Source organism: Muscardinus avellanarius (genome assembly GCF_963383645.1).
Source record: "Muscardinus avellanarius genome assembly, chromosome: 19".
In the NCBI taxonomy this organism is placed as follows: domain Eukaryota; kingdom Metazoa; phylum Chordata; class Mammalia; order Rodentia; family Gliridae; genus Muscardinus; species Muscardinus avellanarius.
The window spans coordinates 31598876-31626480 of NC_137805.1; the positions used below are offsets into that span (position 1 = coordinate 31598876).

General features: G+C 46.8%; 1 protein-coding gene across 4 annotated transcripts in view; it reads right to left on the reverse strand.

The window, feature by feature from the left end:
• The window catches only part of ARFGEF2 (ARF guanine nucleotide exchange factor 2), a gene marked incomplete at both ends in the record, with an annotated part of 109788 nt that overhangs the window by 39733 nt on the left and 42450 nt on the right, over window positions 1–27605 (reverse strand). For 2 of the 4 annotated variants that reach the window (XM_080716331.1, XM_080716330.1), the window contains 14 exons: window positions 1390–1518; window positions 3529–3680; window positions 4284–4455; window positions 4552–4636; window positions 6537–6742; window positions 7934–8045; window positions 9017–9200; window positions 9789–9897; window positions 11881–12020; window positions 13467–13566; window positions 14114–14348; window positions 16020–16150; window positions 18747–18898; window positions 20650–20718. In XM_080716331.1, the coding sequence (XP_080572457.1) occupies window positions 1390–1518; window positions 3529–3680; window positions 4284–4455; window positions 4552–4636; window positions 6537–6742; window positions 7934–8045; window positions 9017–9200; window positions 9789–9897; window positions 11881–12020; window positions 13467–13566; window positions 14114–14348; window positions 16020–16150; window positions 18747–18898; window positions 20650–20718 (1976 nt within the window). Of the gene's footprint in view, window positions 1–1389; window positions 1519–3528; window positions 3681–4283; window positions 4456–4551; window positions 4637–6536; window positions 6743–7933; window positions 8046–9016; window positions 9201–9788; window positions 9898–11880; window positions 12021–13466; window positions 13567–14113; window positions 14349–16019; window positions 16151–18746; window positions 18899–20649; window positions 20731–27605 lie in introns of all 4 variants that reach the window. The other 2 variants (XM_080716333.1, XM_080716332.1) reach the window with 2 other exon arrangements.

Genomic DNA, 27605 nt, shown 5'->3' on the forward strand with positions numbered 1-27605 from the left:
CTGCACACTAGGTCTCTTCTTGCAAGTGAACTACATCACACTTGTCCCATGCCCCAAGAGCTCTGCCGATGCTCGTCATGTAGTCTAGTCTCTACAGCAATCCTGTGAGGTAGCTCTGGTTTCTCAAGTTTACAAGTGAGGAGATAGATAAGCCGGGCCATTGTCACATGGCCAGAGAAGCACCAATGGGTCTGAGTCCAAGATACCTGACTTCGAAGTCAGTGACACATATGAAAACCTCTGAGATGAATGGGAACAGAAGACTGAATTTTTCAAAATAAAAGGATCCAAATTTTTACTGACTTAGAAGCAGTGCATAGGATAGACAACTACCTTCTTCTTTTTTTTTTTTTTTTGTACTGGGGATAGATCCCAGGGGCATTCTACCTACAAGCTACATCCCCAGCCCTATTTTTATTTTAAATTTTAAAACAGGGTCTCACTAAGTTACAGAAGATCTCATCATCTAAGTAGTTGAGACTGGCCATGAACCCAGATCCTGTCTCAGCCACCTAAGTATTGGGATTACAAGCATGCCCCACCACGCCTGGATAGATGGACAACTACCTTCTGCTTTCATAAAAGTTTGAGAATTACTATTATTATTATTATTATTATTATTATTATTATTATTATTAGTTATTTGCGGGTCTGGGGATAGAACCCAGAGGCATTTGACCTCCGAACTATACCCCCCTACCCAATTTTTTATTCTATATTTTGAAACAAGGTCTCACTGAGTTGCGGAGGGCCTCACTAAGTAGCTGAGGCTGTCTGCGAACCACCATCCTCTGGTTTCAGCCTCCCAAATGCTGGGATTACAAGCGTGCGGCACCATGCTCAGCTAAGTTTGAGAATTATATTTCATTTATTTGTTGACATTTTTAAGAATTCAGAAAGATTTATAGATATGTTAATTCTGCATTCAACTATTAATACCCCAGAGAAGGACATTAAGTTATAATAACAATGGATTTTAAAAGGAGAAAACAATTTGGAGTGGGTGCTGGGACTGAACCCAGGGCCCTGTGCCTGCTACTAAGCTTGTGTTCTACCTCTGAGCCACACCTCCAGCCAGAAAAAAAGATACGTTAAGCGCCGAGGCAGATGAACAGAAAGGCTGCTTTCCAGTCCTATCAAGTGGCTTGGACTCTACTCACCCTTAAGAAAGGTTTAATCTAATCCTCCAATATTTTCCCCTAACGAGGCCACTGCTGGGCCACAGCTATGAGTTCTTCATTGGGAACGAGCCAGCAGTTTGCTGAGACTTTGCCAACTAGAAATTTCTGAGAGCTCGTCGCCAAATGGGCTCACTTCCCATTCTGCAATCTAAAAGCAGAGCGTGGGCGCAGAGCCCGGTGGCGCGGAGCCGTGCCCACCCACACTCACCTGCATCCCAAAGATGCAGGCAATCCGGATTGCGCATCGGATGCCTTCCAGGCACAGGGAGGCCACTTCGGTGTCGTCGCAGTTCTGCAGTCCAATGCTGTAGGCTGCCAGCAGTGGCGTCCACACCAGCTACCAAAGAAGGCAGGGCTCAGTGACGGTAGCGCTTCAGCGTGAGGTGCACTCAGAGGACACGCTGCCCGTGAGGGCGAGGGCCGGGATTCAACCTCACTGCTAGTTTATTTCAGTCTACTCCACTCACAATGTAAGACAGTTCCTCCTAAGCCATGGTCGAGGCTACTGCTAGGAATATGCTACAGACTAAACGTACAACCCAAAGGGCCAACTATGGCTGGTCATCTCCACTGCAACAACCTGTGTGCCTGGCAGACATCACCAAACAATGCACGATCCCATTCACTGCTGAATCTGTATGAGGCTGAGAATCCATCTTCACACAGCACACCAATCAGCCATCACCTATGCAAAATAAAAACTTACTTTGGTGGTGCATGTTCTATAAACTTAGTTTACTTTCTGGAAGGCTCCTAATTCACATGACGTAGCTTTTAGTTTTCTTCCAAATGTTTTGTGACTTCTTTGTAAGAATAGGTCACAAAAATATAGAATCCATCACCTAACAGGACAGTGACAGGTACTACCAAAATATCTTAGAGAAGAAAGATGTGCTATGTATACAGAACATGTATCTCTTTTTGTGTGTGTGATACTAGGGGTGAAACCCATAATGGGCTTTCTACCTCTAGGCTACACTCCCAGACCTATTTATATTTTATTTGGAAACAGAGTCTCACTAAGTTGCTGAGAGCCTCACTAAGTAAGTACCTGAGTTGGGCTCCAAACTTGTGCAATCCTCCTGTCTCAGTCTCCCAAGTATTGGCATTACAAGAATGCGCCACCACGCCTGGCTGAACATTATTTTATCTTTTTTTTTGGTGGTACTGGGGATGGAACCCTTCTACCTCTGGGCTACACTCCCAGACCTATTTTTTTTTTTCTTTTGGTGGTGGTACTGGGGTTCCTGGAAACCCTTCTACCTCCAGGTTACACTCCCAGACCTATTTTTATATTTTTTTATTTGGAAACAGAGTCTCTTAAGCCACCAAGGCTGGCTTCGAACCAGCGCCATCCTCCTGTCTCTGCCTCCCAAGCACAGAGATTACAAGCGTGCGCCACCACACTTGGCTGAACAGTATCTTTCTAAGATGTTTTTAGAGAATTAAACTACTGTCTTTTAGCTGGGCGTGGTGATACAATCTTGTAATCCCAGCATTCAGGAGGCTGAGACCAGAGGATCACGGTTCGAGGACAGCCTCAGCTACTTAGGCCCTTTGCAACTCAGTGAGACCCAGTTTCAAAATAAAGAATAAAAAATAGGGCAGGGGGTGTAGCTCGGAGGTCAAATGCCCCTGAGTTCCATTCCCAGACCCGCAAATAAATAAACAAATAAGTAAAATAAACTACTGTCTTTTTCTCCTACATAACCTCATCTGATAAATTAACCACAAGGTCACTGAGTCTGAGATGCTGGGATAAAACTGTCCTTTTATCTCTTCCCTGAATAATTATTAATTCATTCATTCCCTTCTCCTAGCAACCCTGTATTTGTCCCCATTATACAGACGACAGGCAGAGAGGGTGAGGGTGCTTAGCTTAACCAAGGTCACACAGCTACAAGAGGCAAAGCCAGGATTCAAACCCAGAAAGCCTGACAGCAGAGTCCATGACGAGGGCTGGTGCTACTTGGAAGGACTTGCTTTAGTCACTGTTCAGACAGAAGCCCCCAGACCTGGCCCTTCCTCTCCTCAACCTCCACACTGGATCCTGCAGTCACCTCTCAGCTGGCCAACTCCAGAATCAGGCCTTTTGCAGATCAGCTTCTCAGGGTGCTCAGTTTTTTGGGTTATTTTTTGCGATACTGGGGACTAAATCCAGGGGCATTCTACCTCTGAGCTACACCCCAGCCCTATTTTGTAGTCTTTATTTTGAAATAGGGGCTCACTGAATTGCAGAGGGCCTCACTATGTAGCTGAGCTGTGGCGAACCGTGACCCTCCTGTCTCAGCCTCCCGAATGCTGGGATTATAAGGTGCGCTACCACGCCTGGCTTCAGGATACTCACCTTGAACATCGGCCGGACGTGGTCCAAGTGGGTAGCACTGGTGAACGGGGCTTTGGCGTGACTCACGGCCTCCATCAGAGCTTTGGCTGTTTTCGCCATCTGCTCCATCTCCAAGTTGTAGAGCAGCCGCCGCTGCTTTTCACTGGCCACGTCTGCAAAGGAGCACGGGCACCAGGACAGGTGGCACGCGCTCTGAGCCAGCCACGGGCCAGGAGGGTCGACCTCAAGGTGCACAGCCACCAACTCGCAAATCTTCCAGTCATCTCATGAGCCCTACCAATGCTATCAGCGTTTTACAGATGGGGAAACGAGGCAAAGTGACTCGGTGACGGCCCAGGGTCACACAGCGCCTGGGCAGCAGAGCTGGCCTGGCCCCATAGTGCGGCTCCAGAGCCGGTGCTCAGAACCACCGCGCCGCCTTCCAAACAAAGAAGTCGACAGCCTCATGGGGCCTTATTAAGAGAATTCTAATCAAGGTCGACACAATCAGCTGTGGAATTAAAGCAGTTTTAAGGAATAATTTTTTGGGGCAATTTAACTCCCAGATTACTTACTTGAAATTCCCTCTTGTATCCAATCACCAAACTAGCAAGAGAGTGATATGAAAGAGCCAACATAATCATAATAATTAACTTAACCACACACCCTATTCAGATATCTATACACGTAGATTAGTCTCTCTAGCACACTCGGCCACGCGTCCTGACACATGCGCACTGGAGCTCGCCCACAGGCGCGGTCCGCCCTAGACCTACTTGGCTTTGCAGCCTTGGGCGCCACTGCGTGCTCTTTCGTCTCCTTCATCGCGATTTTCTTGCCTTCTATCTCTTCGTAGATGCTGGAGAGATATTCTTCGGGTAGATCTTTACTATCATTGATGCCCCGATTCATTTTAATATACTGTTCTTTCGTCATTTTATTTTTTACCTGAAATACAAAAGTATTTGAAAACCATTAAAACCATCCCAGTGCCCACGCAGCCAGGTGTGCACTCTGGCAGGGCTGCGGCAGGAGAGCCGTTACCTGAGGGCTGTGCAGGTCTGTGGTGAGCATGATGATGGAGTACGCCAGGACGTACGCGGTGTCGGCACTCGCAAACAGAGTTTGCCTGGAAGAGAGATGCCAAGTGTCAAGAGAAGACAGAGTGCTGAGGTGCCTGTGGCTCTGCGGGGACCCTGTCAGGAAAAACCCAGGGTACCCAAAAAGCTACGTCTCAGAATCTAGGATTTTCTCAATCGTGCAGTTTAATTTTTAAAAGAACGCTTGAGGAACACCCCAAGCCAAGACTGTGGTGAGCCAAGGTGCACAGGATGCTAGGAGATCTTCCCTAACGCCAGAGGTGAGCCCTGCTCAAGCCTGGCCCTGAGAGGAAGCGCCTCCCCCACCTGCAAGTGCGTGCGGCGCCCTGGAGCATCTCCTGGGCACTGGGCACCATGCTAGGCACCAGATAAAGATGACCAACACCGCTGTGCGGCTGTTAGTTACTTATTGCTTATGTTGTTCAGTACGCTATTAACAGCAGAAATACAAAGGAGCACAGCTATGTCAATCTAAACAATGTGCTGGAGAAGTCTGACGTTTCTGCCCTATGCAAGGAGAGAAAGGCAAAAACACGCGGACGCACAGCCTCCTGACACGTGGCCAGAACACCTGGTCTGCCCCAAGCAGGACAGGGAGGAGCAGAAGGAGACTGCAAAAGGCCTCCGGTCCTAACATGAGATTCACTGTCCAGGAGAGCAGAACCAAGCCTCCAGGTCCGCAAACCACAGGTAAAGGCAACACCTAATTCTGTCTTCATTGCCAATTCTAATGCTCATTTGGTTAAAATAACCAGCTGCTACTTTTGCCAACCATGCCATCTCCTGGAGACAGCTGGTCACACACTCGCAGGACTGGGACCAATTAATATAAAAATGGAATTGACCTGAGAGGAAAACTTATCAAAATGTTTCCACCAGACAACTTCCACATCCTCTATCAAAACATTTCCATCAGCCGGGTGTGGTGGCACACGCTTGTAATCCCTGTGCTTGGGAGGCTGAGACAGGAGGATCGCACAGGTTTAAAGCCAGCCTCAGCTACTTAGTGAGGCTCTCAGGAACTTAGTGAGACCCTGTTTCCAAGTTAAATATAAAAAAAAATAGGTCTGGGAGTATAGCCGGGAGGTAGAAAGCCCCTGGGTTCCACCCCCAGTAACACACACACACACACACACACACACACACACACACACACAAACATTTCCACCAGAAAACTTGCACATCATCTTCACAGTATATCCAGACCTCCCTCACTTCGTGTGCAGTGGGCCGTGCATGCGCTCTTGAATTACACAGAGCCACAAGCAATCCTAGTTCTGCGACTCACTAGATGACTGATTTGGGGCAGGTTGCTAAGTCTTCCAGAGCCTCAGCGACTTCATCTGTAAAACAAGGACACCACTCCCAGGCTTACCATGGACTAAATGAAATGCATGTGAACCCATGACACAAGTTTTTTATATAGAAGGCATCTAGTAAGTTAGCTCTTTTTCTGTTTTCAACTCTTACTAAAAATAAAAAGCACCCATTGAAAAGGAATTCAAGATAAAATTGTGTACTTGGTGGCTTTTAATGAGTTACTTAGCCATTTATATAACCAGCTCATCAATCAGTATGCAATCAAAGAGAAAGCAAAACCCTTGAGCGTGAGCCCATATTAAGCCAGGGAGCCGTTGATGATTAGGAGAGGTACCCAACTGCCTCAACTCACAGCCCACTCTGCATAGCTAACAGCAGGGGCCTAGCGCGTGACCTTGGGCAGGTTCCTTAAATTCCTTGTAGACAGAATGGGGACAAGAACAAGGGTGCTGTGACATAATCCCTCAGCAAAGAGCCTGGTGCACAGTGAAGAGGCATTTTAGTTGCTTAGAACAGATTTAGAAAGATTAATCCCAAACCCCAACCAAACCAAGGACAGCGTTGCGAGGGAGGCAACGCCAACATGGGAGGCGTGAACTCGGTGCTCACCCTTGGTTGCACTCTATGTATCTGGCAGCAAACTTCTCCATTAACCGGTCAATCTTCTGGGCTTCCCCGGGGAGGCGGAAACCTTCCAGGAACGTCCGCAGGGCTGACACAAATTCCTTTTCACAGAAGTCCAGCTGGTCCACATAGGCATACATCACCTCCTTGTTGAACCTCGTGCCATCTCCCAGGAAATCGCCTACTTGGGTCTGAAACACACACGCTCACTTACTTCAGAAATTGGCAACTATGAATCTGCAGCAAAAGATGCCATCAACTAGGATCGGGGGTCAGAACACCCTGGACCTGCAGGCCCACAACAGGCCAGGCAGCTAGGAAAAGCAGGAGAGAGCCCTGAGCCACTGCCCACCTCCTGTCCACATCAGGCCGTCCTGCCTCCGGCCGTGGACGGAGGAAAAGGAGGAGGCAAGGGGGCTCAAAAGCACAGGGAGCCTCAGGGTGTCCTCAGAAGCCCGGGTGCCGACAGGCAGCTGGAGGGTCGGTCCTAGCCGCTGAGGGGTGCTCAGACACATCCCACCAAATGCGCAGTCGCCTGTCGGGAGGCTACTTGATTCTGATCAAATAACTTTTTTATTTTTGGGTAGTGGGAATTGAATCCAGGACATTCTACCTCTGAGCTACACCTCCAGCCTTTTTTTTTATTTTTGTTTTTGTTTCATTATTATTTTTGGTACTATGGATTGAAGCCAGGGACATTCTCTCTCTGAGCTATACCCTCAGCCCTATTTTATTTTTTATGGTGAAATTGGGTCTCACTAGGTTGCAGAAGGTCTCACGAAGTTGCTGGGGCTAGCTGCAAACCTGCAATCCTCCTGTCTCAGCCTCTCAAGTACTAGGATTACATGCATCATCACACCTGGCTTTTTTGTATGTGTGTGTGGTACTGGGGATTGAACCCAGTGACATTCTACCTTCGAGCTACACTCTCAGGCCTTATCCTTTATATGGTCTCACTAAGGTAGAGGCCTCACTAAGTAGCTGAGGCTGGCTGCAAACCCACAATCCTCCTGTCTCTGCATCCTAAGTATTGGGATTATAAGCGTGCGCCACCATGCTTGGCTTATTTTTTTGTTTTCAAACAGGACCTCACTAGGTTGCCGAACATCTTGCTAAGTTGCTGAGGCTGGTTGAACCTGCGATCCTCTTGTTTCAGTCTCTCAAGTACTGGGATTATAGGCATACACCACCTTGCCCAGCCCATCAAAAAAACTTGATGAGGCAGACACACAAAATAACTTTTTGCAACACTGAGCAAAAACATAAGCTGGACTGCTGTAGCCAGGGGATGCACAACAGACTGCATTCAGGGTCAGCTAATCTTAGGGTTCAAGCTGATAATGGCTCAGTACTACACGCTAGTACTGAACCCCCAGTCTTACGGAATCAAGGCGCTCCTCCTGGTGCAGGAACTGGGCAATGTCGTCAACTGATGTTCCCAGCATGCCTTGCTCCTGGAGAAACTGGATTCCCCTCTTGGGTTTCTTGTTGAAGCTGTTTCAAGAAGAGATGGGGCATAGGTTGCTTACTTCAAAACCTGGAGCACATAAAAAGCTGATCCTGGAGGTTAATTACAGCGCAACACCATGAACAGGCTATCATATGGAAAGCTAATGAGGTGCATCCAGTAGCGTCCCTGAATTTCACCTTCAATTCTGAACCAGCTATGGCAGAGTCCCCAGGCTTCTATCACTTGGCGACTCCTCTCCTTCAAAGCTAATAGAACCTTAGGTGTTTATTAGGTGCACAATCACCTGGAATAAAAACTCTATTTTCCCAACTCCCTTAAATAAAGGACAGCCATGTAAGTCCACACCAGTGAGCTATAAGCACAAGCGGCGTGGGTACTTTTAGGAAGGCTCCTTACACAAAGCTGATACAGGCAGACACTCTTTCTGTCCTTTCCCCCTTCTCTAGAATCAACGTGTGAAGGCTGGTGCTCTAGCAGTCATCCTACACCACGAGGCAATTCTGAGGATGGAAATGACGTGCTCAGGTGGTGAGGCAGACATACAAAGGGAGGCTGGACCCTGGCCGTCCACAGGACCCACTGAAGCAGCCTAAGACTTCTAGATTTCCCTTACTTGAGAGAGAAATACACACTGTTAGTACTATTATTTTATATTTCCTGGTAAAGGAAGGTAGAGCTAACTAATGTACATATTCACAGTCAAACACACAGAGACAGAGGCTGGCTGGGGACGTTTCCAGGGGGCACAGAGGCTTCACCGAGGAAGAGATGCTTCAACGGGTCTGAGGGATGAGAGGAGCCGAGAGCATTCTGACGTGCGTGCTCACACATCCTCTCGCTCTGCCTGGCTCCAGCAGGCCGGGCTGTCAACGCCAGCAGCCGCCGCTGCCTCCTTCTGCCACAGGGATTTCCCTGAAGGAGTCAGTTGCAGTTCGCAGAGACGTGGCTCTGCCGGGGGTGGGACGAGATCTACCGGAGCGCCAGCCCCACTTACAGCTCGATGCCGTGCTCAATGATTTCCTTCTGTTGCTTGATGACCTCAAACTGCTCTGGGTCATCCTGGAAAGTTGTCTGGGTCCCTGAGGACACCGTGGACTCCATGGACGTCACACTGCTCCGCCTTGCCATGTCGAGGCCCTTCCCATCCCCCATTTCCTGATCTATGAGCCTCTCCTGACCTGTAGTGACAAAAAAGCAAAGGAGTCAAATAAGCAGATGGACACACACGACCAGTAAACACGGATAGCAGGTTCCCTTTTCCAGCTGACAAGTGTGTGCGCTCAAGCGTTGGAAGCGTGAAACCTCACTAGCACTCAGATGTTTTACCTAGTATCACTCAGAAGCTGATTTTTTCATGGAAATTGATGAGCAAATTCTAAAATTTACATGAAAGACTAAAAAATGCAAAAGTGGTCATGACACTTAAAGGGTCTCTACCAGGTGTCCAACTTATTATTATACAATTATAGTAATTTAAAAAGTACATTTGAGCAAGAACAAACAAATCAATAGAAGAGAATAGAATAATCTAGAAACTGACATGGATTCATAGAAGAAGCTGGTGTATCATAAAGGTGATGCTTCGGCTCTGTGAGGGAAAGAAACCACTCAACACTATTCCCCCTAATATTCCAGATGCGTTAGAAAGCAGAACCCTTAAATCACTACAGGTACTTAGCAAACTAAAACGTGTTGTTCAGCTCCAAGTCAGCGACTCCCGGAGGGGAGTGCCCGCGCTAAAGGGATGCCACCGGGCCCTCTCTCACCGAGGCTGGCCTGGTGGTTGGGGTTCACGTACAGGTCCTTGCTCCACTCCACCATGCACTTGAGGATGGACACCAGGCACTCCAGACCCTTCTTCCTCAGACTGAGCTCCTGGTGGGCAGGGGACACACAACAAAGACTGTGCGGGTAAGTTGGGAACAGGCAGCGGGGCTCAGGTCATCCATGAGGGCATCAGACAATCACACGCTCAGTGCCACTAAGGACAAGACCCGGAGGAAAGTCAGCAAGTGCCTGTGTATTGAGGGCACAGGAGACACTGCACAGTTCCAAAGTAGAGGTCACTGAACACCCAGCATGAAAACTGGAGATGTGGCCTTTCCTCAAATGAGCAATGCTATCTGGATTTGTAAAGGAGAGTTCTCATTCGTTCATTGTGAAATTAGAAAGAAGAAAATAAAAAACCTCAAACACTGAATAGTCTTAAACAATTAAATTATTGCCGGGCGTGGTGGCACACGCTTGTAATCCCTGTGCTTGAGAGGCTGAGACAGGAGGATCACGCAGGTTCGAAGCCAGCCTCAGCTGGCTTAAGAGACCCTGTTTCCAAATAAAGTATAAAATAGGTGTGGGAGTGGTAGAAGGCCCCTGGGTTCCATCTCAAGTACCACCAAAAAAACCAAAAAAACCCCCAATTAAATTATTTAAATTTTAAATAGCTGTAAACTGTGACCCTGAAAAAAAAGAACCTTGAAATATGTAGGAAATCAGTGATTCTGGTAGAATCTATCCCGTAATCATCCACAAATGAACTGCAGGTAAATAAAAAATACTGATTTAAAAAACAGCATTTCTGACAGGTATGATGGGATATGCTTATAATCTCATTATTTGGGAGTGTAACCTAGAAGAAGGAGGCCCCTGGGTTCCAACCCAAAGCATAAATAAAAAATGAATACAAGTTGTAGATAATCTTTTTTTTTTTTGGTAGTACTGGGGTTCCTGGAAACCCTTCTACCTCCGGGCTACACTCCCAGACCTATTTTTTTTTTTTAATTTGGAAACAGGGTCTCTTAAGCCAGCGAGGCTGGTTTCAAACCTGCCCAATCCTCCTGTCTCTGCCTCCCAAATGCTGGGATTACAAGCGTGCACCACCACGCCTGGCTCCCTTTTTACTTTTGAGACATGGTCCTGCTAAGTTGCTGAGGCTAGCCACAAACCTGTGATGCTTCTGTCTCAGCATCTCAAGTACTGGGATGAAGGTGTGGGATTAGAGGTGTGTGCCACCACACCCAGCGGACAGCTAACTTCTTTACTGTCATTTCATGGCAGGACTTATGTACTGTTCATGTGTATTTTTTATTTTATTTATTTATTTATTTATTTATTTATTTATTTATTTATTTATTTTGGTGGTACTGGGGTTCCTGGAAGCCCTTCTACCTCCGGGCTACACTCCCAGACCTATTTTTACATTTTCATTTTGGAAACAGGGTCTCCTAAGCCAGCGCACGCGGCTGGCTTCGAACCTGCGCGATCCTCCTGTCTCTGCCTCCCAAGCGCGGGGATTACAAGCGTGCGCCACCACGCCCGGCTATTTTTTATTTTTTATTTTGCATTACTAAGAGTGTTACTCAGGGGCATTCTACCTGTGAGCTATACCTGTAGCCCTAGTTTTTGTTCTGTATTTTGAAACAAGGTCTCACTGAGTTGAAAAGGGCCTCACTAAGTAACTGAGGCTGTCCATGAACCTGGATCCTCCTGTCTCAGCCTCCCAAATGCAAGAATTACAAACGTGCACCACCATGCCTGGCTCATGTGTACTTTTTTTTTGTACCAAGGATTGGACAAGGGGGTATTTTACCTCTGAGCTAGACCCTCAGCTCTATTTTATTTTTTATTTTGAAACAGGATGTCACCAAGTTGATGAGGTGGGCCATGAACCTGCAAGCCTCCTGACTCAGCCTCCCAAGTACTGGGATTATATGTTACACCACCATGCCTGGCTCCGTGTATACATTTTGTTTATTGCTATCTCCCTACTAGCAAGGACCGTGCCCGGTGTATCTGGCCCTCAATGAATGTTTACTGAAATGAGTCAGCTTCTGATGCCACTAGGCGTCTTGAGCATCTTACCTGCAGAGGTGTCATCCCCAGCTCATGCCCACTTCTTCCCTGAGCAATTTTGGATAAATCATTTACTAGGCGCTCAAAAATGTTAGCAGCATTTAGATCACAGTCGTAGTTGACATAAATATCCACAACACATTGTGCATCTTTGAAAAGAAGATAGAACTATTAGAAATTCTGATCAGAGACAAATAGCATTTATATTTTCTTATAAAACAAGATTTCTTTACCAAAATATATTCCCAGTGAACTCCTAACTCAGGTGGCCAAACTTTACTTAGAAAATACATGTTAGAAATACAGGGGAGCCGGGTGTGGTGGCGCACGCTTGTAATCCCCATGCTTGGGAGGCGGAAACAGGAGGATCGCGCTGGTTCGAAGCCAGTTTTGCTGGCTTAAGAGATCCTGTTTCCAAATAAAAATATAAATAGGTCTGGGAGTGTAGCTCGGAGGTAGAAGGGTTTCCAGGAACCCCAGTACCACCAAAAAAAAAAAAAAAAAGAAATACAGGGGAGACTAGCCTCTATGCCAACTGAAATCTCAAGTAGTTCTTTTCATCTCTTTAAGGTTCAATATCCCTATCAAAAGAGAGGCTAATAAGGATGGGGATGTAACTCAGTGGTAGAGCACTTGCTAATATACATGAAACCCTGGGTTCAATCCTCAGGACCACAAAAATAAATACAAATATACGTATGCCGGGCGTTATGGCATATGCCTTTAATCCCAGCATTTGGGAGGCTGAGACAGGAGGATTGCAGGTTTGAAGCCAGCCTCAGCAACTTAGTGAGGATGTCAGCAACTTAGTGAGACCCTGTTTCCAAATAAAAAATAAAATAGGGATAGGGTGTAGCTCAGAGGTAGAATGCCCCTAGGTTCAATCCCCAGCACCACACACACACATACACACAAAACAATAATAATAAATAAATGGGTGGGGGACTGCTAATTGCTTGATCCACCTCTCAAAGTTGTCATCAAGCTGGGGGTGGTGACACAAGGTTGTGAGAAAGGAAGATTGCTGATTTGAGACCAGCTTCAGCAACTTAGTGAAACCCTGTTTCAAAACATAAAAAAGGGGGCAGGGAGTATAGCTCGGAAGTAGAATGCCCCTGGGTTCAATCCCCAGTATCACATGCACACACACACATTAAAAAAAAAAAAAAAAAGAGAATAGCTGTTATTAAACGAGGATACAATTGATGACAGAAAAGTGGGATGCTTAGTTAGAAGCCACAAAATTGTATGGTGCAAGGTCAATGCAAATTTACATTAGCACCCAGTCAAGGCTGGCTGCACCAGTCTTGGCTCCTGTGACTAACCAAAATGCTCGACTTGCTGATAGGGACCACGTGTCTCAGACTGCCAAGATTAGGGGTTTCTACAACATGGCACTTTAAGTGGTAAAATCAGAAAGTCCCTGGCAAATGGCCTGAGTGGGTCATTCTCTAAGGGGGGCCAGGGAAAACAGGTTAGAATGAGCCTATTAAGGAAGGATTTTTCCAACACTTCTCCCAAACTCTACAAGGAGGTCAAGGTCTTAGTCCGGAAGCGCGGGTGTTTCTGAGTATGTCTCATGGAGGTGAACGCACCTGCACAGATCCTTGTCAGGGTCTGAATGACCATCCATCTGTGCTCAAAAGAACTTGTGGACGTCTCTAAAATGTTCAGGAAAATCTCTTTGAAAAAGACCTGAAACAACATGGAGACAAAGGAGGGCTCTAACCGACCGACAGTTTCAGTTTCACGGGCCAGCAGGACCCACAGGGGAGGTGGCTGGTGGCAGGAGGAGGCACGTGGCCCACTGCAGAGCAGGGCTGGCCGGCCAGGGCAGCCGACCGAGGGCAAGAGGTGCAGGCTCCTTCCCACAGCTGCTACATGCTGCAATTTATTGAAAGAAACCAGAAATGTAGATTTTCATGTAAAATACAATTTTTCAATTTGGCAACTCATTGAAATTACTTCAAATCACTTGCAGACCAAACAAGTGTGTGTGCGAGGGGCTGATCCCAGCACACAGACCACATATTTTCAAGCTCTGGTCAACATAAAAGCCCCACAAGGTTTGGGGCTGAACTTTAGGAAAAGGTATTCGCTCACTCCTTCAAACATTCCTCTCTGAAATGCCAGCTAATAGACAGTGCAACTACAGTTCTGATGACTATGCTACTGAAAGTTTTCTCATTTAGTACAAATGTCACCAAATTTGAAAAAAAAAAAAAAAAAGTGGAGTCTGTACCTCTATTTGCATTTTCAGGTGCATTTTAAAGTTTGAAAGAAGAGTAAGAAAAATGGCGAGAGAGAGCTCGAAGACGTCAGGCACTGAAGAGACGCCGTTCTTGGAAAGGGCGACGCAGAGGTACTGCTTGATGGCGTTGATGAACATCTCGTGCGTCCTGAAGACGGGGCCAGCGTTCTGCAGCACGGAGAGGAGCAGCTGCAGGGAAACCACCTTGGACCGCAGCTCGTGGGATCTGGCAAAGAAAAGGGAAGGTAACGGCGCTAGCGGAGAAGATGTACAACAGCATCCTTTGAGAAGGCCTGGCTCTACAGAGAGCAAACCCTCTGGGCCAGTGAGCCAGGAGTCCACAGCAGCAGCTAAAGGTCAGGAGGGCGAGGGCGGCGAGACCCAGGGTGGAACCTACAGACCCACTGGGCACCAGAGGGCTCTTCCCAACCCAGAGAAAAGGACAGAGCAGGAGCAAGGTCAGAGTCAGCTGAGCCTGAAGAGCTGTCTCTGCAGCTGAGCAAACGGCCAGAGCTGGCGCGCCGTCATCTGTGCAGGGAGCAGCCTCTGCTCTGCTCTCTCTTTATTCTTGTGGCACTGGGAATCAAACCCTGGAACATTCTACCTCCAAGCTAGACCACCAGCCCTTATAATTACTTATTTATTTTTTTTATTTTTGTGGTGTTAGGGATTGAACCCAGGGGCATTCTTCCTCTGAGCTATGCCCCCAGCTCAAATTTTTACTCTTTATTTTGAAACAGGGTCTCACTAAGTTGCAGAGGGCCTCACTAAGTAGCTGAGGCTGTCTGCTCATCTCCTGTCTCAGCCTCCCAAGTACTGGGACTACAAGTGTGCACCACCATGCCCGGCTTTTCTTTTTTATATTGAAACAGGGTCATGCTGGGTTGCTGAGTCTCACAAGTTGCTGAAGTTGTCCTGGAATCTGCGATCCCTGTTTCAGCCTCTCAGGTACTGGGATTAAAGACACACCTCCCTCACCTGGCTGTGAATCATGTTTTTAATGGTGTCACAATACCAGTAGCATTCTCAATAGGAGAAATGAGGATGGTTAATGAGTAATAACAGTAACGACAGTGACAACGGTGACTGTAAGGCACAAGGCCCTGTGCTCAGGACAATGCCCATCTAGTTTTATTTATCCATCTTGCAGGGCTTTCCCATACTTCTGCTTTTCAGTTGAGGTTCAGTCACTCACAGCGTGGGGCTGCTCAAGTGGAGGAGCTGGGATCCACACGCAGCTCTCTCCAGTGTGAAAGCCTCCAAGTCCTTCCCACCCTGGCACGACACCTCTGGGCCAGTCTGTTCTTTAGGGACATATCTGACTTCCCCAGACTGAATCTGGGGCTTAAATCTTTACTCATGAAGCAGAAGTTTCCAAGCAGGATAGAGAACTGCGTTTGCTGGCATCTGTCCCTCTCCATCCCCATCAGGTCAGCAAGTCCATTAGCCAATAAAAGCAGAAGGTACATGTTCTACATACTAACTATTTTTTTTGGTGGTACTGGGAATGGAACCCAGGGGCCTTCTACCTCCGGGCTACACTCCCAGACCTATTTTATATTTTATTTGGAAACAGGGTCTCTTAAGCCAGCTGAGGCTGGCTTTGAACCTGGGCGATCCTCCTGTTTCAGCCTCCCAGGTGCGGGGATTACAAGCACGCGCCACCACGCCCGGCTCATACTAACTATTTTTAAGACATAAACCAAGAAAAGCAAACTAAGCAAAATCTTGGTGGTGGAGACAGAGAGACAACTCGATATAAAACGACCGTAGGGAATTGCACGCCTACAAAGTTGAAAACCATCTCACACCAACAAGAGGTCTGGGCCCTGGGACTGTGGGAACACGGGGAGGAGGACGCGCTGAGCACCCTGCCCTGGGCCGCTGGGGAGCTTACTTTGGGTCTGGGGGGCCTTCCCCAAGGGGCTTCATGGACAGCTTGCACAGAGACCGAAACACCAGGAAGGCATCCTTCTGTAGGATGTGAGAGAACCGGGCGGCCGCCTGATGTCCTTGCACATCTGACTCCTGAGGTAAGAAAAGCCAAAGGGAAAAACAGAAGGATGATGCTTTCCAGAAATAAGGAAATTATCTCATGGAAATTTAAATGCTTGTATTTACCCAACAGGGAGGTGAAGGGTGTAGGGGAGGGAAGAATATGGCAAAGGGGAATATGTGAAGGGGCGGCTTTAGAGCAATTCTAAACCTTGCTGCTTGTCCTTTCAAGTCTAAATGGGTGGTTTACCATACCAAATGGTTAGAAAGCAAAAACCTAAAATATAGGCAAGTACATTTGCTTGGAGAAGAAATAAATGAGAAAAAATGATAGGCATTAAAATACTATCTAAAAAAGTAAACTACATTTAAAAACAAAAAGCAAATATTTATCATACATAATAAAAACTAGTATCTTAGGGCCTGGTGTGGTGGGCGCATGCTTGTAATCTAAACATTCAGGAGGCAGAGACCAAGGATCGCAGGTCTTGGACAGCCTCAGCTACTTAGTGAGGCCCTTCGCAACTCAGTGAGACCCTGTTTCAAAAAATAAAGAGACTACGCACTTGGGAGGCAGAGACAGGAGGATCGCGCAGGTTCGAAGCCAGCCGCGCGCGCCGGCTTAGGAGACCCTGTTTCCAGATAAAAATGTAAAAATAGGTCTGGGAGTGTAGCCCGGAGGTAGAAGGGCTTCCAGGAACCCCAGTACCACCAAAATAAATAAATAAATAAATAAATAAATAAATAAATAGACTAAAAAAGTAGGGCTGGGGTTGTAGCTTGGAGGTACAATGCCCCTGGGTTCCATCCCCAGTACCGCAAAAAAAAAAAAAAAAAAAAAAAAAAGAGAGAGAGAGAGAGAGAGAGAGAGAGAGAGAGAGAGAGAGAATAATATCCTTTATATTGGGTATGTTGGAACATGCTGCAATCCCAATACTTGGGAGGCTGAGACAGGAGGATGGCAGGTTCAAGGACTCAGCAACTCAGGGAGACCCTGTTTCAAAAGGGGGAGGGAGGCTGGGGTGGAGCTTGGAAGTAAAATGCTCCTTGGGTTCAATCCCCAGTACCAAAAGGACAAAAAAGGCAAGCATGCAATCATTTATGGGTGAGCTATTTATGTCTTCATGGTTTACTGTCATCTTCTTGCTAATGTACATAAGACTATACAAAGTGGAGTCTGGAGAGATATTCACATCATATTACTTCCTGTTGGAAATGTAAACACGTGCAATTTTCAAGAGGACAATAAAACTTTTTTTTTTTTTTGGTGGTGGTGCTGGGGTTCCTGGAAGCCCTTCTACCTCTAGGCTACACTCCCAGACCTATTTTCTATTTATTTTTTATTTTTGGTGGTGCTGGGGTTCCTGGAAGCCCTTCTACCTCTAGGCTACACTCCCAGACCTATTTTCTATTTATTTTTTATTTTTGGTGGTGCTGGGGTTCCTGGAAGCCCTTCTACCACTGGGCTACACTCCCAGACCTATTTTATATTTTTATTTGGAAACAGGGTCTCTTAAGCCAGCGCACACGGCTGGCTTCGAACCTGCGCGATCCTCCTGTCTCCGCCTCCCCAGCGCAGGGTTTACAAGCGTGCGCCACCATGCCCGGCAACAATAAAACTATTTTTAAAAAGTAGTAGATAAATCTTAGGCCTGAAAAGATATTCATAGTATACGTTAATTTTTTAGCAGGTCATGGCTAAGAATGTATCTCAACGGCAGCGTAAACAAGGCCCTGGGTTCAATTTCCAGGATAGGGATCAGGTTGTGATGCTGGCTGCATGCTGCGCTGTTCCAGTAGGAAATGGGAGGAACATCTAGAGATGAGTGAGGCGAGGCCTCCTCAATGCATACTCCTTCCCAGTAGAGACAAGGAGAGAGGGAGCTGCTTTCGCTCTTTCTATTTTTCTATAATGAATGCATATTACATTGAGAGAGAAGAAAAATGGTAGGAAACATAAGATTTTAAAAGTCTGAGTAGAAAAAGTAACAACATGTTAAATACAACTGACACTGGCATGTTCTAAGAACTAAAGCTGTGAAAACAAAGGATCAGAGCAGAGTGTGTGATAATACCTAAACAGGGCTTGCTCATTTTCCTTGCTTTCTTTTGGTGCTGGGGACTGAACCCAGGGCCATGCTGAAAGTCTTGCAGAGGCTGGTCTCAAACCTACATTCCTCCTGCCTCAGCTGGAAGCACTAGGATTACAGGCATGTGCAACCATGCCCGGCTTAATAAAGATTTAATACTGCATTTTTTTTACAAAAATAGACCAAAACATATTTATGAAAATACAGAACACTTCACAGATCTGAGCGTCATCCTTGCTCAGGGGCCATGCTCATCTTCTCTATATAGTTCCGACTTCACTATATGTGCTGCTGAAATAAACACCAATTCTGTATTTCTGAAAAAGTAAACACTGAAATGTAAAATGCATGCGAGTGGCGCACACACGTGTAGTTCAGGCTACTTTGGGGGCTGAGGCGGGAGCAGCAGCTTAGGCTGAGGCCTAAGCGCAGCAGCCTGAGCGCAGCCTGGGCAATAAAGCGAGATGCCTTCTCAAAAAATACGTAGATCAGTAACATAAAGCAAGCAGATGTGTGCGCCCAGATGACGGCCAGCATACCAGGTTATCCGCTGAGGACAACGACTGCCTGTCGTCTGCTATGCCGTTGGTTTGTGAGTTTTCATCCACTCCTGGGGGAACGGCGCACTCCTGGCAGTCCAGCTCACCTAGGACCCTTTCAGGTTCTGGCAGACTGTGCCTTTCTGCTGCTTCTTAAAACACAGGTGCAAAAGTCATTGCCAAGTTAGTATGGATTCCAAAAGACTGGCACACAAGAAAGAAGTCATGGGCAAAAGCTCCTAGCTGCTGCTCCCCACCCCAACACGGCGATGCAGTACTTGGCCCAGGGGCTACAGCTTCACATGTTATCAATGACCCACAGCCTCCCTGCAATGCACAACGTGTCGCTTCACTCATCTTGAAATTCATGTCACCAGTGCCTCCAAAACCGTTCAAAGCCCACTTCCGGCCCACCCCACCCACTTCCGGCCCACCCCCATCCACTTCCTGCTCACCCCACCCACTTCCTGCCCATCCCATCCACTTCCGGCCCACCCCATCCACTTCCTGCCCACCTCATCCACTTCTGAGAAAGATTTGAAGCAGATAGACATAAACGGCAAAACCTTGTCAAGGATGGTAATGTATGGCTATAATCCCAGTACTCCAGAGGCTGAGATGAGAGAATTGAAAGTTCGAGGCTGGCCTTAGCAAATTAGTGAGATCCTGTTTCAACATAAAAAAATAAAATAGGGCTGGGGTGTATATTGGAGGTAGAATGCCCCCAAGTTTAATTCTCAGTACCACTAAATAAATAAATAAATAAATAAATAAATAAATAAATAGTCCTAGGGGTGTAGCTCAGATAGAATGCCCCTAGGTTCAATTCCCAGTACCAAAAAATAAAAAATAAAAATTAGAAATAGCTGGGAATGGTGGTATACACCTGTAATCCTAGTACATGGGAGGCCAGAACAGGAGGATAACAGGCTTGAAGTCAACTTAGCAAGTTAACAAGTCAGCAACTTAACAAGACTGTTTCAAAGTAAAAAATAAAATAGGTCTGGGGACATAGCTCAGAGGTAGAATATCCCTCGGTTCAATCCCCAGTACTAAACAAATAAATAATTGACAAATGAATAAATAAATTTTAAGTGCTGATTTCAACCCATTAAATTTTTTTGATATGTGTGCATGGTACTGGAGAGTGAAATCAGGGGCATTCTACCTTCAAGTTACACTCCTAGCCCTATTTTACTTTTAGGTAGAAACAGAGTCTCATTAGCTTGGTGAGAGACTCACTACTTGCTGAAACTATCCAAAAACCTGCAATCCTCCTGTCTCAGCCTCCCAAGTAATGGGATTACAGGCATTCACCACCTTGCCTGGCTCGTTAAATTTTTTATCTCACCAATTAGTGATTTATTTGTACTGAAATGAAATATTCAACACATGCCAATTAGCATGATGTTTGGGGCAAAACAAGGGGGAATATCATCTAATAGTCATCCTGGGCTATACAAGCTAAATATCACAAAACAGAGAGCTTCGAATGAAGTCTAATAATATGAATAAGGCTCCCCGTGTGCCTGACACCTGCTCATGACGCCCATTGCGGTGGGTTGTCCTGCCACACTTTGACAGCTGGCCATGTCAATCCAGCAGCAACGTGTAGGACCCTCAGGGCTCGTGGCCCATGCCAGAACACCCAGACACCCTGACCGGGGAGCAGTGGTCAGCCTGCTGTGTGTCTAGGTGGAGCTCCCAACCTATCACCATCAGACTGTTCCTTGCACCTAATTCAAATGGACACAGCAACCACAGAAACCAAGTCACTTTCAAATCCCAGGTGGAAGACAGGCAGGCCGCAGCAGCCTCAGTTTCCTGGGCCCCCGGAGTTCGCCGCCTGAGTACTTTCTGGAGGATGAAGTACAAGAAGAGGCTGGGCGCCCTTGGTCCTTACCTTTAACAGCAGAAGCGACGACATCCTCCAAGATGTCCTTCACCACCTCCTGGGCTCCATCATCAGTCCCTACACACACAAACACATAGGAGGGCATGTCCAGAAAGAGAGCGGGGGGAGGAGCCTGCGCAAAGCTCCTCCAGCGTGGCATCTCAGAAGGCAAAGGGTGCAAATGAGTACTGCCCACGGCCAGATTCCGTGCCAGGGGCCGCCCAGGCCTGGAACGCTCGCTTGTGAGCTTTGCTTCCTGCAGAGCTCAACCCCTGCCTAGCTCTCTTCCTTCCTGTGTCCAGCTGTTGCCCGGGGCCTCCCCAGCAGCCCCAGGTGGGAGGCAAGGGCTCCTGGCTGAACCCAAGCTGCAAACTCAGAATCTAGCACCAGATTCCCAATGCAACCGTTGAGGATTTACCAAATTTTAAATGGAATTATTCTATAAAATGGTAACTATTTACATTTTTGTTTTGTTTTTGGTGGTACTGGGGGTGGAACCCAGGGGTTTTTCTACATCCAGGATATACTCCCAGACCTATTTTATATTTTACTTGGAAGCAGGGTCTTACTAGTTTGCTGAGAGCCTAAGTGCTGAGGCTGGCTTTGAACCTGTGCGATCCTCCTGTCTCAGCCTCCCAAGCACAGGGATTACAAGCGTGCGCCACCAAGCATGCGCCACCATGCCCGGAAAATGGTAACTATTTAATACTGATATATAAAATAGCCTACTGACCAAAAACTCTTATCACCTTAAGTAAACAAAACCAACAGAACCCTTTTAGTCCTGCCTGAGGGGATTTTGGGGTTAGCTACCACTGTGATGAGTTCCGCGCTTGGTCAAGAGGCCCTGGAGAAGAGTGCCAAGTGTTTTCACTTCTGTTCCAGAAACCATCTCAACAGCTACGGTGCTCTGCAGGACACTGACCTCACGCGCCTTCCCCAAGGACAAAAGAAACCGCAGAGGACCAGAGAGCCTGCGCCACCGCCTCAATTCTCTGCCGGCATCTTCTCATCTAAAAAGTTCATACTGGCTTCGTGTCACCCTAACTTGGTGCATTTTCGCCACACGCACGCACCACTTACATAATTACATATATACATTTGACAGTGCTCTTTAAATCAACACACCTTGAGCAATAAGATCTACAAAACAACACTTTGGCGTGCCAATTATAGTTTCTAAAATGCATGTTAGAATCAACCCAGAACTATTAAAATGAAAACTACTACCTATCAACCGCCTAGAATCATCTCATCTACACAATTTGGTAAACACATGACTAGATACTGCTAAGTTCCTTTCTAATTCCAACACCCTTGATGCTGAGTCAATAAAATGATGGCGGCCGTTCCAAAGAACCCGCGACACAGCACCTCGTTCACATGAGGCATCCAAGAGGCCGTGAAGTGGTGGTGGGGGAGGGGTGTTTCACCGGCTTGAACTTGGCCTATGTAAGGCTTTGTAAAACTTTTGAATTAGCTGCTACTTTATACAGAGAGAATACTCAAAAAACCAGATCTGGCTTCTATTTTTTTTTTTTAAAGCAATATTGTGGCAGCACTGGCCACAGCTGGAGCAGGAGGCCGCCCGTAGGCCAGGGCGTGAGCACCGCAGACCCGTTGCCTCCATCTCCCCCTCACTGTCCCTCTTCCAGGGAGGCAGAGTGCCAGTCGCCGACACATTTGGGCTGGTGTTAAGACACAGCGAGTAAGAAAACAACACTTCTGTGGAGAGGAGGAAAAATGGCAGACTGACTGGGCAGGGTATTTTAAGAACCTCAGAAAGAAAGTACTCTGGCATGGTAATTAAGAGCAAGGGCTCAGGAGCCAGCATGCTATGCTCAGCCACTTCTCAGGGGGGATTTAAGTCACTCGACTTCCCCAGCCTCATTCCCTCACTTGTAATAAGAGTCTTGTGGGAATTAATAAAGACAATGCACACACAATGCCCCTACTACCAAATTCATTAAGTTAAATTAGATGGTACCTAAACTGGGAACAGTGGCACACACTTATAATCCCAGTACATGGGAGGCTGAGACAGAAAGATCACAAGTTCAAGAACAGCCCTCAGCAACTTAACAAGACTCTCAGCAACCTAGCTAGACCCTGGTCCCAAACAATAGTAAAAAAAACGTTGGGGCTAGGCCAGGCATGGTGGCGCATGTCTGTAATCCCAGTATTTTGGAGGTTGAAGCAGGAGGATCACAGTTCGTGGACAGCCTCAGCTACTTAGTGAGGCTCTTTGCAACTCGATAAGACCCTGTTTCAACATAAAGGATAAAAAATAGGGCTGGGGGTGTATCTTGGAGGTAGAATGCCCCTGGGTTCCATCCCCAGTACCGTACACACTCACAAAAAAAGGCTGGGGTGCAGCTCAGAGGAAGGATGCAAAGGGTGCTGGAACCAATCTCTCTAGATACAGGGACAACTGTATCTTCAGGAGCATCAAGAAGCCTTAATTCTGAAGAATCACTGTGGAGAGAACTGCTAAGGAAGAGCCCAGCACAGGCCTTGAAGAAGCAAGACTCCTCTCAGAAACCCCATGCTCCTCCCTACCAACACCCAGGACCACTGTGGGCCAGTCTCAGGAGAGGCCTTTCTCAAGCTGTGGTAACCACCAAGAAGTCTGGTGCATTGAAGTTTCAAGCACACTATGAAAATGCCTGACAACCAAATCTAATCAAATGCTTGGGAGCTGCAGGAGAGTATACTCGGGATGTCACCAACTTGCCATCACCAATTAGGTGCCAGACCAGACCTGTTCCGCAGACTCTGGCCCCATACAAATAAGACAGTCACCTCGAACAGGTTCTTACAGGAGGACCCTGGCCGCCATTCCTACTCTCCAGCTACCTGGAGAGCTACTCCGTGGCAGGTGATGCCCGAGACCCAAGCCACATCCTTTTCCTCTACCAAAAGACCCTTTGTTTTATTTTGGAAGAAAGTAGCCTCTATTTCCCAGTCTTCTTTGCAGAAAGGGTGGTCACTGTGGTCACGTTACCAAGTTCTGGCCACTGAGGGTGAGTGTGGTTCTTGGGGACAGTGCTGGCTTCTAAGAGGCTTCTCTTTAGAGAAGGGCATGACTCAGTGGGTCAAGAACCTTTAGTCCTATCCTCCTCCTCCTTGCCTGCCTGGAACAAAAACAGCACCATCCTGAACCATCAGGTGAGCTTAAGCACCAAAATCCAATGCTATGCCAGGCATGGTGGCACATGCTTGTAATCCCCGCGCTTGGGAGGCAGAGCCAGGAGGATCGCGCAGGTTCGAAGCCAGCCGAGCTGGCGTAAGAGACCCTGTTTCAAAAATATAAAATAGGTCTGAGAGTGTAGCCCAGAGGTAGAAGGGCTTCCAGGAACCCCAGTACCACCACCAAAAAAAAAAAAAAAAAAAAAAAAAAAAAAAAATCCAATGCTATTTAATAAGGGGGAAAAAAGGAAGAAGCCTGAGAGAAGGACTTCCTGGTCCCTGTTCTTTGTTGAGGTAAGCGGGGACCACAGTACGGGGGGAAAACAGAGCAGGAAAAGGGAGGTGCGGATTTGAGAGGCAAATGTAAACACATGGGGCTAATAAACGTGACATGCTTGTTTCCTAGAAACCAGGGTTCGTTATGTCCAATGTCCAAGAACTTAGTAATATGTAAGAACACCAAGGGAGGCCGGGCGCAGTGGCCGAGCTTGTCATCCCAGAGGATCGAGGTTCAAGGACAGCCTCAGCTACTTAGTGAGGCCCTCCGCAACTTAGGAGACCCGTTTCAAAATAAAGAATAAAAAATAGGGCTGGGGGTGTAGCTCAGAGGTCAAATGGGTTCCACCCCAGACCCCCCCCCAAAAAAAAAAGAACACTAAGGGAAAAACCCAGCAGCACCTTCTACGATCACATCCCAGCCACACACCAATATGGTCTGTGACTAGAAATCAAGTTTCTTGAAAAGGAACACACTAGGCAACCAACTGTCCCCAAATACACGTCCACTAAACAGCTCATAAAAGTCCTGTAAACCAGTGAGCTCAAAGGCCAAGGTGGCTCATTCCCTGTCTGGCCAGAAGAGATGGCACACCCTTGTTATTTTTATCCAGTGTCAGCCTGAGACTTCTTCCTTTTTTGGTCAACAAAATATAAAATATTTAAGCAAAAGATCTGGTACTACCCAGGCATGGCAGCACATGCTTGTAATCCCAAAATTTGGGAGGCTGAGACTGGAGGATCGCGGTTCACAGACAGCCTCAGCTACTTAGTGAGGCCCTATGCAACTCAGTGTGTGAGACCTTGTTTCAAAGTAAAGAATAAAAAACAGGACAGGGGGTGTAGCTCGGAGGTCAAATGCCCTTGGGTTCCATCCCCAGACCCGCAAAAAAAAAAAAAAAAAAAAAAAAAAAAAAAAAAAATCTGGTACTATTCACATGAAAAGCAGCTAGGCTGAGCCAGGCGTGATGGCACACGCTTGGAATCCCAGCATTTGGGAGGCTGAGACCGGAGGACGGCAGTGTGCGGACAGCCTCAGCTACTTAGTGAGGCCCTCTGCACCTCAGTGAGACCCAAAATAAAATAAGTTTCAAAATAAAGAATAAAAAATAGAGCTGGGCATGGTGGGGCACGCTTGTAATCCCTGCGCTTGGGAGGCAGAGACAGGAGGATCTTGCAGGTTTGAAGCTAGCCGCGCTGGCTTAAGAGACCCTGTTTCCAAATAAAAAAAATAAAATAGGTCTGGGAGTGTAGCCCTGAGGTAGGGCAGGGGGTGTAGCTCCAAGGTTGAATGCCCCTGGGTTCCATCCCCAGACTCCCACCTCCCAAAAAAGAAAGAAAGAAAGAAAGAAAGAAAGCAGCCAAGCTCATCTTATTCTGTTTACAGTCTGAACTACATTCTATTTCCCTTTAAACAAACTCATTTTCTCTTTCTTTCTTTCTTTCGTGTTTTTTTTTTTTTTTTTTGCGCTACTGAGGATTGAACCCAGGGGCATTCTTACCCTCGAGCTACACCCCCAGTCCTACTTTTTATTCTTTAATCTTGAAACAGGGTTTCACTAAGTTGCAGAGGGTCTCATGAAGTGGCTGAGATCCTCCTGTCTCAGCCTCCCGAATGCTGAGATTACAAGCATGCGCCACCATGCACAGCTTGAACTCACTTTCTTAAACTGAAATTTAGTTAAAAGAAGATAATATCTGGTCGTGGTGGCACATGCTTGTAATCCCTGTGCCTGGGAGGCTGAGACAGGAGGATCGCACAGGTTCAAAGCCAGCCTTGCTGGCTTAAGAGACCTGTTTCCAAATAAAATATAAAATAGGTTTGGGAGTGTAGCCTGGAGGTAGAAGAGTTCCATCCCCAGTACCACCATAAACAAACAAACAAACAAAATAAAATAAGAGGGAGGTGGCATGTGACTGTAGCCCCAGCACTAGGGTAGATGAGGCAGAAGGATCGCTGAAGCCCAGGAGCTCAGGCTGAGCATGGACAGCAGGGTAAGATCCTGTCTCAGAAAGAAAAGAAAAAAAAAGTAAAGAAAAGAACAGCAAACACCTATACAGTTCTAACTGGCACTGCCCTCATTTAATCTCATAAACCTGTAAGTACTAGCTGTATCCTCATTTTACAGATAAGGAAACCAATTCTGCCCAAAGTCACAGAGCTCCAAAATGATGGAGTCATGATCCAAACTATGGTGCCTGGTCAGCATCGCTGCTTTGGCCAAGGGAAAGCAAGTTTTCTCTATTTTACAAGTACTCACAGGTTAGACTGTTCTTCCTTTAAAGAATGGAATACAATAAGAAAAAGTGAGCTGAGAAACTCATAACATGCAGTTGTTGTTTTTTTTTGCAGGTCTGGGGATGGAACCCAGGGGCATTTGACCTCCGAGTTACACCCCCTGCCTTGTTTTTTTGTTTGTTTGTTTAATTCTTTATTTTTGAAGCAGTGTCTCACTAGGTTACGGAGGGCCTCACCAAGTAGCTGAGCTGTCTGTGAACCACGATCCTCCAGTCTCAGCCTCCCGAATGCTGGGATGACAAGAGTGGGCCACCATGCCCGGCCACAGTTAACTTTCTATCTCATCTGTGTAAGTCTGTAAATACTAATGTTTAATGTTAAGAGTTAAAAAGTCAGAATCTTAAAAACAAACTTAGAAAAAGAGGAAGTGCATACTTACAAGGAGTAGGATTTCTTTTGGGAGTGATAAAAATGTCCTAAAATTGATTGTGGTAACTGTTGCACAACCCTGTGACTATAATGAACAGCACTGAATTCTACATTTTATTTATTTGTGTGTTTATTTTGTGTGTGGTACTAGGAATGGAACCCAGGAACTACACTCCTAGCCCGATTTTTATTCTTTATTTTGAAAAAGGGTCTCTAAGTCGCAAAGGGCCTAAGTGGCTGCGGCTGGCCGCTAACCTGCGATCCTCCTGTCTCAGCCTCCCAAGCGCGGGGATTACAAGAGTGCACCACCATGCCCAGCTGAACTATGCATTTTAAATGGTGAACTTATGGTATGTGAATGATATCTCAAGAAAGCTATTTAAAATAAAACATGCAAGAGCAGCTGGAAGATCAGGAGGCCGAGCCTAGATGGAGGGGCTGGGTCACTGGAGAAGTCTAAACAGCCAGGTCAAACTCCCACAGGCTAGTCTGTCTTGAGCTGACTCCACCTTGAGAGTTGACAGAGAGCAGTCTGATCTTCCTTTTGGACAAGCAGACAAGACTGACAAACCAACTGTTCATTTGTTTATTTTTTTTTTTTGGCGCTGGGGGTTAAACTCAGGGGCATTCTATCTCTGAGCTAAACCCCAGGGCTGTTTTGCTTTGGAACAGGCTTCGCCTGTTGCAGAGTGTCTTGCTCAACTTAACCTGCGCTCACCTGTCTCAGCCTGCCAAGCACTAGGGTTATAGGCGCAAACGACCGCTCTTCGCTATTAACTTGGAATGAAAGATTACTAAGGGAAAAATTGCTCAGGTCTCTTGGTGGATTTAC